Raw genomic sequence first — 13,941 nt, forward strand, 5'->3', positions numbered from 1 at the left:
CTAGAGATGTGTTTTGATTGTTATTTCTTTGTTTGTTGTTTGTTTCTTTGCTGGCTTGCCAGGAGGGCTGGTCCGGGATTTACACATTTTTAATACTACAGTGTAACACAAAAGTGAGTACACCCCTTGCATTTCTGCAGATATTTAAGTATATCTTTTCATCGGACAACACAGCTTATATAATAGAGTTACCGGTAATTTATTTTCCCCTCAAAATATAGCCATTAATATCTAAACCCCTGGCAACAATAGTGATTACACCCCTTAAAAATTCCTTACATCCATAAATGTCCAAATTGAGTGCTGCTTGTCATTTTCCCTCCAAAATGTCATGTGACTCATTACAGGAGTGCTGTCAGCATTGCTGCAGAGATTGAAGAGGTGGGGGGTCAGCCAGGCTTCCTCCTGGGGTGACAGCCATGCACACCAATTTGATGTAGAGTACCTATTTTAATGCATACATTGCACTACCCTCCCCTCACACCCCCATCACGGTGCTGGGTGATGGCTGCCAGTCGGGAACCTGGCAGCCACAGTAATAGGGTGGTAGGTGGGTCCCACACTTTTTCTATATGGCGTGGCTCCTGGGGTGCGGCCTCCCCTCTGCCTCGGCTGCCGGCCGCGGGAGTAGGTTGGGGGGTCGGGTCTCCGATCTTGCATCGCCCCGTGGCAGTTCCTGGGCGTTCTCCTGCCTCCACCTTCCCCTCTCTTCTCTGGCTGGGCATCCGCCCTGCGCTCCGTCGCGGGTCGCTGGCTGGGCGCCGGTGTATCAGCGGGGTGTCGCCTGCACCGGCGGGGGACCCTCCCTTGCCTGGGGCTTGGTGGGCCGCTGGGGGTCCCGTGGCGTGTCGTGCCGGTTGGGGGGGTGCGGCTGTGGCTCGTGGCCCGGGTGGGCGGGCGGGGGTGGGCGTAGGCGTGGGGTTGGTGATGCGTCCCCTCCTTGCCATCCCTGAAGGCCGGTTGATGGGTGCGCGGGTGGCCCGGGGGACCACCCTGGGTCCCGGAGGGGGACGATGGCTTCTTTGCTGGGCTGCGGGAGGAGGGATAGGCTGCGCATGGCCCCCCACCCCCCCCGCCCGCCCTCCCTCCCCGGGCTGGCTGGGTGGGGGCCGTGGCCCTGGGTTGGTGCCCGCGCTGCTTCTCCGCCCGTCTGCGTGGCTGTCGCGCGCCCGGTGGGGCCTGCGTGCTGCTGGATGTGCTCCAGGGCATGCTCGGGTTGGGGGTCCCGGTGCCGGGATTGGCGATGCGGCGGCGTAGGGTTGGTCGCCAACGGGCTTACACTCATAAGAGATTCACACGATTACTGGGTTCTAGATCACAGAACTGATTTGTGTACACTCTACCCCTTTCAATCACTTAGCTTATAGGCTTATAAACACCCCCACCCCCATTCTCCTCTTTCACTGGCCAATAGGCCCCCACATGGTGTAAACCGGAAATACATCTCGCTGACGATAGCACCAGCATATTAGTAACTAGTTCAGATGTTCAATGTATTTCTAGTTGTTGTTTGTGTATGTGTTTCTTTTCCTTCTTCTCTTGTATTTCTTTTCGTCTGTCCCCCCATAATCCCTTCCTGTTCGCTGCTTTGTCATAATAAAAAGGTATTTTGAATGATCACAATGGGAGTATGTCAGACTCTCAATGTGAAACATTAAAACTGTTCAGAATCCGGGCACTTAGACCTCCATTCTCTGTCAAACAGCTGAACAGGACAGGTTTAAAAAAAAAAAAAGGAAAAAAAAAAAAAAAAAAGATGTAGAGTACGGCGTATGCTCTGAGTACTAACAGGCTGAACCCCACCTCTTCAATCTCTGCAGCAATGCTGCCAGCACTCCTGTAACGAGTCACATGACATTTTGAAGGGAAAATGACAAGTAGTACTCAATTTGGACATTTCGGGATGTACGTAGTTTCTATGCGGTGTAATCACTTTTGTTGCCAGGGGTTTAGATATTAATGGCTGTATTTTGAGTTATTTTGAGGGGAAAATGAATGAACTCTATTATACTGGACTGTCTCAGGAAATTAGAATACACAATATTCTAATTTTTTGAGACAGTCCTGTGTATATATACTGGACTGTCTCAGGAAATTAGAATACACAATATTCTAATTTCCTGAGACAGTCAGGAAATTAGAATATTGTGTATTCTAATTTCCTGAGACAGTCCTGTATATATACACAGGACTGTCTCAAAAAATTAGAATATTGTGTATTCTAATTTCCTGAGACAGTCCAGTATAAGCTGTGTTGTCCCATGAAAAGATATACTTAAATATGTGCAGAAATGCGAGGGGTGTACTCACTTTTGTGATACACTGTATAATAATTTTTTGTTTGGTATTTATTAGGGGTGTAACGGTACACAAAAATCTCGGTTCGGTACGTACCTCGGTTTTGAGGTCACGGTTCGGTTCATTTTCGGTACAGTAAAAAAACAAAATGCAAAATATAAATGTGCTAGTTGTTTATTACACACTATTGTGCTTTCAACAACAGGAACATTAGCCTATTCAAAGCTAGAATTCTGCTCAAAAAGTCGCAGGTATTTAAAGATAATCCCACAACAATTTGCCTTTCAGACCACACGTATTGGTCAGCTTTCTTTCTGAAAGAAAGAAAAAAAGAAGTCCTGTGCTAAAGAGAAACGCAATCCCAATGACAAAGATTTTAACATGTATTTTACAAATGAAATGCCTCAATGAATCATTTTTTTTTTTCTTATGAATGGTTTTCAAAAGCTTTATTGGTGGATTTTCTCAAGTTAAAGCACCACACAGAAATTAATAAATTTAATTGTGTAAGCAGTGCTGCGTTTTATTCTTATTATTTAATTACAGCTGTTTTAGCTCATTTCAATTTATTTTATTTAAATGGGCTATTATTTTATTATGTGTTTATATTTTACAAATGTGATGTAGTATTCATTTATATTGTATATTTTATGTTGTATAACTTTAGTTCCTATGTGAATATTAGTTCCTACTTGTTTTGTTGAGGTAGGAAGGTTTTGTATTGAACATGGGGCTGTGTTGGTTATTATTATAGCAGAGAAGACAGCAGTAAATCAACAAAGACAAGTCAACTGTACCCCGATCTACCACTCAAGAGATCTGATGGACTCAAAAAGTAGGTTCCGATTGCATATTAGTTTGAAAATCGACCGGATCCACCGTATAATTACACAAGTGACTTCCGGCCCGATCCTAGCAAGTAGTATTGACGCAGGAAGCCGCATCTCGCGTCAAATAATAAACTCTGCTGTTCTTTTCGCATGCGTCGCGTTGAGCCGCTTCCGGGACGCATCTAACACGCGGCCGCACTGTGACTGGTGTGCATTGGCTGATTCTATCGCCCGCGTTACACTGCGTTCTCGCGGCGGCCACGTTGTCGAGCCGTTGACGTTTCTGGACTGTCCTACCGTGTTGGTCATAGTAGAGAAGACGGAGTAAATATAATCTACACAAAGAAACTGTAACCCGATCGACTCACAGCCTCGAAAAGTAAGGGTTATATTACGTCAGAAACTCGTTCGGTACACGTCCGTTCCGAACCGACTACCATGTACCGAAACGGTTCAATACTATTACATGTACCGTTACACCCTTAGTATTTATTCATGATGGTGAGTATTACTTACATGCTGTTACTGCTGTCCCTGTGGGCCATCTTTAAAGAACATCTCGTTCGTACACTATTTCCATGCATTTACTATTAGGGACAAAGGGAGGTTGACCCGCCTAGCCACAATTGCTAACATCATGAATATTAATGCAGTACGCCATTGCAATCATGTGGCTCTTTTTATCCTTCCGCTGTGGAGTTACTGTAAATGAGTTCGTCACTCGTAGACGTCCAAACCATTTGAATTGTTAGGGAAGGCCCTCCTAGTTCAAATGGATTGGACATCTATCACAGTCAAAGGCAAGCAATGAGTTAAAGTGCCTGTGACACGAAAAAGCATGTTTATTTCATAATACACGCGGTATTTTATGCTCCTGAATGAAATGGACCACTTGGATGGGTGAAGGAACGATCGATATATTTATTCAGTTTTTTTAATCGCGCTATGAAAATGACAGACTTCTGACTTCGGTCTTGCATTGAGGAAGAGGGCACTGTGACGCGTACGAAGGACGGACTCCTCTTCACTATACAGCAGTACGTATGAGAAGGACTAAGGATTCAGCTGATTTTGCGGATTAATGCGTTTATTTTTCGCAGAAAAATCTTACTGTTCGAGGGAGAAGCGTGTGCACCTTTTGGGGGTTTCAAAAGGTTCTCATTCACCGATGGATATTGGCCAAAACAAGCCCTACTACTGCGGGACTATGGGACTTACGAGGAAGTGAGTAAACATCGTGTTTTGTATTATGTCAAATACTGGGATCATTTTAATACGTAGGTGGCTTGCTTTTTGTGGCTGACACTCTCCTTGTCCACTCGGCCGATGACCGAGTTGCACATCCCCCCGCCAGGAGAGCACTAAACTCGGCTTATTGCCCTCTTAATGTGCCCGGTGTTCTGTCAAATTTTCTGACCGATCAGAAATTGCAACTTTCTGTTAAAAATAGCCGCGAATACAGCGATTACAAAGTAAACAAAACAACCTTTATTTAAATAAAGGACTACTTACATTTCATCATGGATGGGAATGTAAAAAGCTCTCCTCATACACTTTAGCTGCACATGTTAGCTGCACAACAACTGCAGCCGCTCTCGTATGACTCTCTGTTTACATCTTCGCCGTGTAGTAAAGCATTATTTTGCCATCTTCGTGTTGACCATTTGGCAGCTACACGCTCCTCCGACGTCGGCCGGTTTGTTCGTGTCATGATCCACTGCTGGTTAGATTTTGTTTGTTTCAGAGCTGGCTGTGGGAGCATTCTCGACATCACACCGGCAGCGAGTTCCGGCTAATCAACACTAATATATAAACGATGGCGAACCAAGACAACGGTGCCGAGAGATTAGTTTGCTGGTCGCCATCCACACATACTGCTTTCGAGCCGCTCTGTATTTGTCATCTAGTTCGTCAGACTTCTTAGCTTTGTGATCCTCTACCTTGTGCAGTCATGGAGTGTGTTTTTGTCTTTTTGGCTCTCTGCCCACCGCTCAGTTTTGGCGTTTTTTGATCCCCGTCGACTTATATGTCACGGACCCCTTTTGTCAGTCCCCTTTTTCAGCGTTTGGGATTTTTGTTTTAATTGTGATTATTAAATCCCTGAACGCTTCCCCTCTGTTGTCTGTTTTGGGGTCCAGTCTTGCACTCCGCATTTGCGGACCATAACAGTTCGGTGGTCATTGTCCAGCTGCTTCCCAGGCAAGCTCTTCTGTCCGTAGTAGCAGTCGGAGAACGAGCTGTAAATTGCTCTCTGCCGGGCGGGTTTCCGATCGGCGAAGACAATGGACAACCCGGTCGTCATGTGAAATGATCCGGGCTAGTTATGTGTGATTTTCCGCTTCGAAGGCTTTGATACCTCACTCGGTTCGGGTTAGCATGTCGGCTAGCTGTCACGCCTCTTGGTTTGTTTACATTCTCCGAAGCCGGGTAAGGGAAATGACTAAATGAAATAAGCCCGATTTAAGGGGCATAAAATATCGTTCGGGAGGTGCGACAGTAAAGGTGAAGTCGACAGTTTTGACTATTATGGAGTGATTTTGCCATGTCATCCTGAATAAATGTATTTTTATTATGTAAAATTCCATAAGGGTAAAATACTTAGATAAAAAGAATATCCTGTAAAAATATTGGAGTAGAGAGACTGAAACAATGACTTTTTGCGGCTCCTCTCGTTGCGTTTTCCTCGTTGTGAATAATTCACCCTCAATGGGTTGCATACTAAATCAGATGAAATCGTGACTCCGCCTACGTCATCCACCTGTTGGGGACGCTAGAGCCCTATAATGGTAGGCGTGGCTAACCGGCAGATTGAAAGACTAATTTCTCGTCATCTGCGCTTTGCTAAATTGTTGTATATAGTCAAATTGTCTCAAAATATGATTCTAATTCACATAACAATGCTATTTAAGACTTTTTTTTTCTCCTGTCGTACGTACTTTAATCCGTGAACCTACCTCTGGTAGAGACATGACAAAGTTGTGGAGCTGCGCCTTTTTGGCAGCAGAGATGACTTCGTCAATGCTGATGTCCCGCGAGTTGTCGCCGTACTTGATGTTTTCCAAAATGCTGCAGTCAAACAAGATTGGCTCCTGCGACACGATGCCAATTTTGGAACGCAGGAAAGGCACATTGACGAAAGTCGAGTCACGACCATCAATCAGCTGTAAGAGGCAATTGATTTTACCATTAGTAGGAATTTGCGTTATAATTAAGGAATAGACACACAATTTACTTAATGAGATTTAACAGAATGTCCCTTCTAACTGTGTGATTTCTGTTTTAAATCTTCCAGAATCAGGACTATGAGCTCCCAAGACACTTCTAGCTCCATTAAGACCTTTTAAATCTTGGCAGTGATTTCTCTTTGGCATGAGAGTTATCCTCCAATCTGGATAAGTGCTCCCCGGACAGACACGGCAAATGTGTCTGATTTAAATGTGAACAAGGATTGGAGATTTAAATATACTTTAATGTTAAATGTCTAAGAGCATTGTTTCACTTTGACAGGTTTCTCACTTTAAGGTGTATTCAAAAGCAAATTGGATGACATTTTTATCAAAAGGTCAGCCAGCATCTGTCTCAACTGTTTTATGCTGCCTGCCGTAAATTTGGACGTCAGTCATTTTTGTCTGAAATATTTGATTAACTTTGACCTTGCTAGCTGTTGCATAAGCAGCGATGTAAGTATAAGAACATTGACTACCCAAAGATTGTACAAACTCCAATTAATTTGAAGCCGGGGCTACATCGTAGTTATGGATTCCTTTGGAAGGACATTTCGTTTGATAACTAGGGCTGTCAAGATTAATAGACTAATTACCTAACTAATTAACCGACACCTAATCGCTTATCAAATGAACAACTATTTTGATAGTTGATTAATCGTTCGGAGACATTGATGACCTCAAAATTGTCCAAACCATTTTGTGAGGCCTTCATAAGCAATTATTCTCTTATTTTGTACTATTTTCTTTTAATTTCCTTTTTTTTTTTTTTTTTAAATAAAAAAATCAAAAGGTGAAAAAAACAGTATAACTCGTGTTTGGCGTTACAAGTATGTAATCTGTTTTCAGTTTAAAACAAAAAAATGGGGCAAAATAGTCAATACTCTATTTCTGTTTTTATTTCTTATATTTTCCTTTTTTTATGTTTTTACTTTTTAAGTTAAAAATAATATTAATATGAAAACCAAAAAAATGTGACAAACAGTAAATATTCTCAGTATTTTTTTTTTTAAAATTTAAAAAATAGGGGAAAACTAGAATTTTTTTTTATATTCTCTGTATTCATTTATTTATTTTAGGGCTGTCAAACAACTAAAATTTTAATCGAGTTAATCACAGCTCAAAAATTAATTAATCGTAATTAATCACAATCATCTCTAAAATATGCCATATTTTTCTGTAAATTATTGTTGGAATGGAAAGATAAGACAAGACGGACATAAACATTCAACATACTGTACATATGTACTGTATTTGTTTATTATAACAATAAATCCACAAGATGGCAATAACATTATTAACATTTATGTGTATTTTGCATAGCAATTTGATTGGGAATGCCAGTTCTCTTTGCATTGAGTGCTTTTCTTTTTGTGAACATTATATTTTTTGAGACATTGGAATATTATTTTTGTTGTGCTTTCACTAAATGATACTGTAGCACCTTAACTGTTCGGCCCAAATGCATGATGGGAAGTCGGGCAACCATGACTGTCAGTGGTGGCTGGGAATGGTATACAATATGTTATGCATTGTGTTCAATTAAGCGCGTTAAGAAAAAGATCGTCTCTTGCTCCGCCCAAATCTGACGGGAAGTTGGGCAACCATGACTGCCAGTGGTGGCTGCAAATGGTATACAATATGTTCTGCATTGTGTTCAATTAAGCGCGTTAAGAAAAAGATCGTCTCTTGCTCCGCCCAAATCCATGACGGGAAGTTGGGCAACCATGACTGTTAGGAGTGGCTGCCAAAGCTTAAGCCAATAAAAGGCGAGGTCCAATGAACACTTGTGACCACACTCATTTCTCTGCCTTTTGGCTCTCAATGTGCTAAAACGGCGTCATTGGAAACTGTTTGAGGCAACGCATGAACGGGTCATTCCGTCCATGCGTTAATTGCGTCTAATATTTTAACGTGATTAATTTTAAAAATTACCGCCCGTTAACGCAATAAATTTGACAGGCCTAATTTATTTCCTTTTTTTTTTAATGAAAACCAAGCAAGTTACAATAAAAACTAAACATTCTCTTTTCATTATCTTATTGTATCTTAATTTAAAAAGGGGGGGGTAAAATAAAATTAATGAATTAATTAAATTCTAAATTTCATTTTAGCAAGAGACATGAACACGAGTGACCTTTGCAGGCCACACAAAATAATGTTTTGGGCCAGAACTGGCCCCCAAGCCTTAAGTTTGATCTCTTGGGGTCTATCATAAAACTATCCTCAAAATAAATAATCTGTTAATAGTACTTGAAAACTCATGATACGAATGAGAATGTATCACACAGAACATTAATGTGAAAGCAGTGATCATGCAGAACCTCTAAAAAACAGGCTAAACCAGGCCCCAAATTTGAATAGGTGTCATTCAGGTGTGTTTTATCTTTCGGAATAAAAAGAGACTGAAGCGCAAACGAGTTTATTTTCAACTAGCAACAGTATGAACAGGCGTTGCTCGGTTTTGTGTAACGTGAACGCAATACAACCGAATGAAAGGTGGCCCTGAAGTGCCGAAGACAACGGCAGGTCAAAAAACTCCACGGCAAATAGAAAACTCCACGGCAAATTAAAAAACAAAACGGCAAATCATTCAACAAAAAAATAAAAAATACAACGACAGATAACATAATATAAAAATAAATAAATAAATAAAAAAACGCGAGAAAAAAAAAAAAAAAATGACAAATCACATAAAAAACAATAACAAATTAAAAAAAAAAACACACACAAAGGCAAATAACAGAACAAAAAACAAACCGCCAAATCACATAACAAATAAACCAAATTAAAAAACACCACTATAAACTACATAACAAAAAACAATTAAAACAAAAACAATGACAAATAAATACAACGACAAATCAAAAAATAAAATTACATTAAGGAACTGGAAGAGGTAAGTACCAGTAGCAGAGAATTCAAAGGTAGGTACTGATGAACTACGAAGCTATTCCGCTTCTAGCGTGGAATTTCAAAATGAGCATCACCAAAGACGCGAACGTGGCTGCCGCTATAAAACAATATTATCATAGTATATATGTCATAACATTATGTATGAAGTCATATTGGTCTAGCGAAATAAATAGCGGTAGCCATGTACGCGTCTTTGGGAATGCTTATTTTTAAATTCCACACCAGAAGCGGCGTAGTTTCCTTGTTCATCGGTACCTACCATTTTGGTGAGTTCGTCCAATCAGCGATGAGTTTCCTTTTTTTTTTTTTTTTTTTTTTTTTTACTGGTACCTTTCTCTTCCGGTTCCTTAATGTAATTTCATTTTTTGATCTGTAGTTGTGTTTTTTTAATTGTTTTTTTGTCATGTGATTTGCTGTTTTTTTTTTACATATTTTTGTTTTTGTTATGTGATTTACCATTTTTGAATTTGCCATTGTGTTTTGCGATTTGCCGTTGTTGTTGTTTTTTTTTATTTGCTGTTGTGTTTGGCACTATGGGGCCACCGTACAAATGGCGGACAAAACATACTTTCCTTAGAGATGCAGCTGTAGTGATAATAAAAGGACACCATAAAGAGTTTAATGCGTAATCGCTTTTCCATGTGTACAGTATGAATGTCTAGCCAAAATGAATCCTTAAGTAATATTCTGGAAAATGGTACATACTTTTTCAAATCCAGCGTCTTGTTGTGGAGTACTCAAAGCCACAACGTGTCATCACAGCTAATTTAAACTTGTACAAAAAACTATAAAGTTTAAAAGCCAGCTGGGATATATTTTGCCCGTTTGCCGCCTCCATAATCAGGGATTTCCTGGGCTAATTTTTGGAGCTTTGGATTAATTTTCCGCACTATATGGAGGCCAACAGAGATCAAACCCATCTAGGAAAACTCCAAGACACATAAAGAACACTGCAAAAACAGACCTCCCTAAAACTAGTTAAACTCCCTTGTTTTCACTGTAAATCTACAAGAAATACAGTAACTGAAATCATCTGCCAGTGTTTCGAGTAAATTTTACTCAGATTTCTTGAAATAAGGAAAATAGCTATTGAAAATAAGCTTAACAGACTTATTTTAAGCAATGAATAAGTATACAATGGTATGAAAAAGTATCTGAACTTTTTGGAATTTCTCACATTTCTGCATAAAATTACCATCAAATGTGATCTGATCTTTGTCAAAATCACACAGATGATAAAACAGGGTCTGCTTTAACTAAAACCACTCAAACATTTACAGGTTTTCATATTTTAATGAGAATAGTATGCAAAGAAAAATAGAAGGGGGAAAAATAAGTAAGTGAACAATCACATTTAATATTTTGTCGGCACCCCCCCCCCCCCTTTGGCAGCAATAAATTCAACCAGACACTTGCTGGATCGATCAAGACTAATCTTGGCCCATTCTTCTCAACAAAACTGCTGTATTTCAGTCAGATTCATGTGATGTCTGGCATGAATCGCTGTCTTTAGGTCATGCCACAGCATCTCAATGGGGTTCAAGTCTGGACTGTGACTTGGCTACTCCAGAACGTATATTTTGTCCTTCTTAAACCATTCAGAAGTTGATTTACTTCTGTGTTTTGGACCTAGTTGCAGCATCCATCCTCTTTTTGGCTTCAACTGTCTGACAGACAGCCTCAGGTTTTCATGCAATACATCCTGATTAACTTTTGAATTCATTCTTCCATTAATGATTGCAAGTTGTCTAGGCCCTGAGGCAGCAAACAGCCCCAAATCATGATGCACCCTCCACCATGCTTCACGGTGGGGACAAGGTGTTGATGTTGGTGAGCTGTTCCATTTTTCCTCCAAACATGATTTTGTGTGTTACTCCCAAACAATTCAACTTTGGTTTCATCAGTCCACAGAATATTTTGACAAAACCTCTGTGGAATGTCCAAGTGCCTTTTTGCGAACATTAAACAAGCAACAGTGTTTTGTTTTTTTTTTAGACGGCAGTGGCTTCCTCTGTGGAGTCCTCGCATGAACACCATTATTTGCCATAGTTTTACATATAGTTGATGTGAGCACAGAGATATTGGACTGTGCCAGTGATTTCTGCTAGTCTTTAAAAACACTCTAGGGTTCTTTTTTTACCTGAGTATTCTGCGCTGAACTCTTAGCGTCAACTTTGGTGGAAGGCCACCAGTGTTGGGCACGTTACTTTAAAAAAGTAATTAGTTACATTACTCACTACTTCTTCCAAAAAGTAAGTTAGTAACTGAATTACTAAATAGTAAAAGTAACTAGTTACCACTGAAAGTAACTATTTCTGTTACTTTAAAAATAACTTGTTGTATGTCAAAGAAATTGAAATTTTCTGAGCAGTATTCGAGTCAGTGGAATAAAGAACAGACGGGTAGTTAACTTGTTAGGTGCTTCAGCAAATTTAAATTGCTTACCACAGATGTCGACAAAAGGTTTGCCCCGGGACATAAATTACACATTACATGCAGGTTCTTTCCTTTAATTTCGACAAACTTGAAATAGTGTCTATATCCCCACCTCTTAAAGGACAATTTTTCTTCTGAATGCTCTGCCATCCCGACCCTGTGCATCTGTTTTGCGTATGTGTGTTAGCCGCACGCTCTGTTCCGGTTTGCTTGTGAAATCACCGGCTCTGATTGGCTTACCACGGCACATGACTTTAACCCTCAGCCAGTTACAATCACTTCCATCGCATCTCTCGAGGGGCTGCATTTAGGTAGGCTCGTTTCCCGACAATTCACGTCACCTTCAAAGCGCCTGCCGTCCTCAAGATGGAAGCAGAATTATTGCTGGCTTACAGTGGGAGATGGGAACGAGGCTAGCATCAGGTGTAGCAAACACAGAAACGTTACCAAACTTTGGAAAGCATTGTCTAATTGAATGAGCAGGGACAAACAGCTTAGATTCAGAAGTACGTGCGCTATTCTCGAACCTGAACGCACCCCAAGTCTTGGATGACAAATCAACAGAGCAGAGAGTCGACTCGACACGGCTGGTAGTTTCTTCAATTTGTTCAGAGTAAGCAACGCACCGCTTTTGACCGTCAGTAACGGTAACGGCGGAAAAAGTAATTAGTTAGACTAACCCGTTACTGAAAAAATAACGCCGTTACGTAATGGCGTTATTTATAACGGCGTTACTCCCAACACTGAAGGCCACTCCTTGGGAGAGAAGCAACAGTGCCAAACTCTCTCCATTTGTAGACAACTTCTCTGACTGTCGATTGAGGAACATCCAGACTTTTAGAGATGGTTTTGTATCCTTTCCCAGCTTTATACAAATCAACAATCCTTGATCGCAGGTCTTTAGACAGCTCTTTTGACTGAGCCATGATGCACATAGACAATGCTTCTGATCAAGACATTCTATCGTGGGCTGGGCAGCTTTAAACCACTAAACAGTGATTGGGCACAGACCTGACTTAAAATGTTCACTTACTTACCGTATTGGCCCGAATATAAGACGGTGTTTTTGCATTGAAATAAGACTGAAAAAGTGGGGGTCGTCCTATATTCGCGGTGTAGACATTATACACATTCACGACACTAAATATCATTGAAGCGATGTTCTGTTACGACAGATCTCAGCTACTCTTAAGTTTAACCAGTTTGCATTATTTTATTGCAGTGTTTTTCCTTATTCAGATTTGTTTGAAGACTACAGTTACAGTTAGACTTCACTTTGATGGTTAATGTAGTTATTAAAATTATGTTGTTTTATCACAATAGATTGGTTTATTTACATTTCAAAAACCAGAAGCCATTCATTTACGAATGCGATTGCACTTTAGTTTATATATTTAAATGTTGAGATATTAAGATTTGAATGAGTCAAAATAACATGCTTTTTCTCTCAAATATATTGTTATAATCATTTGTTTCAGATGTACTGTAATTATTTTTTGTATAAAAATTTAATTTGGTGTTGAAAAAGTCTTTTTTCAAACTTGAGTCTTGAAAAAGGGGGGGTCGACTTATAATCAGGGCCATCTTACATTCGGGCCAATACGATATTTTTCCCCCTTCTGTCATTGTTTGCATGCTATCCTCATTAAAAATATGAAAACCTATAAATGTTTGGGTGGTTTTACTTAAAGCAGACACTGTTTTTACATCTGTGTGATTTTAACAAAGATCACATCACATTTGATGGTGATTTTATGCAGAAATGTGAGAAATTCGAAAAGGTTCAGATACTATTTATACTACTGTATTTAATCTTTTTATTTTTAATCTTAAAAAAAAAACTCGTCAGAAATGGTAATTCAAAAATAGATATTTTCGAAACATTTTTTTAAAAAAATTTCTTGATTTCGGTGAAAAATGACCGACTTTAAGATGTATGGGCTTAATAAAAACAAACAGTAATATTTATTTAAAGTAAGTGGAATAACCTGACACATTAATCTGTTAACTAGTCTTTAACACTCAAAACACAATGGATAAAATTATTTGACTACGTTTAAGAAAAATGTGATTAAGATGTTATAAATTTGCAGTATACAACAGTTTAAAATTTTGTCAAAATACGCCTAGCCGTTTCAGCAGCCAGCCACAAAGACAAATTCTCCTATATAGAGATTAAGATATGATTTATAATGTTATGAATACAAATAAATAGTAGCTATAAAGACAGTTTTTAT

At 39.8% G+C, this 13,941-nt stretch overlaps 1 protein-coding gene across 2 annotated transcripts in view; it reads right to left on the minus strand.

Annotated features, from left to right (window-relative positions):
- abcb11b (ATP-binding cassette, sub-family B (MDR/TAP), member 11b) overlaps positions 1 to 13,941 on the minus strand; it is a 91,430-nt gene that overhangs the window by 17,093 nt on the left and 60,396 nt on the right. For both annotated transcript variants that reach the window (XM_057830035.1, XM_057830034.1), the window contains exon 27: positions 6,083 to 6,289. In XM_057830035.1, the coding sequence (XP_057686018.1) occupies positions 6,083 to 6,289 (207 nt within the window). The remainder of the gene's footprint in view (positions 1 to 6,082; positions 6,290 to 13,941) is intronic.

This window comes from Corythoichthys intestinalis, chromosome 2 (assembly GCF_030265065.1).
Source record: "Corythoichthys intestinalis isolate RoL2023-P3 chromosome 2, ASM3026506v1, whole genome shotgun sequence".
In the NCBI taxonomy this organism is placed as follows: domain Eukaryota; kingdom Metazoa; phylum Chordata; class Actinopteri; order Syngnathiformes; family Syngnathidae; genus Corythoichthys; species Corythoichthys intestinalis.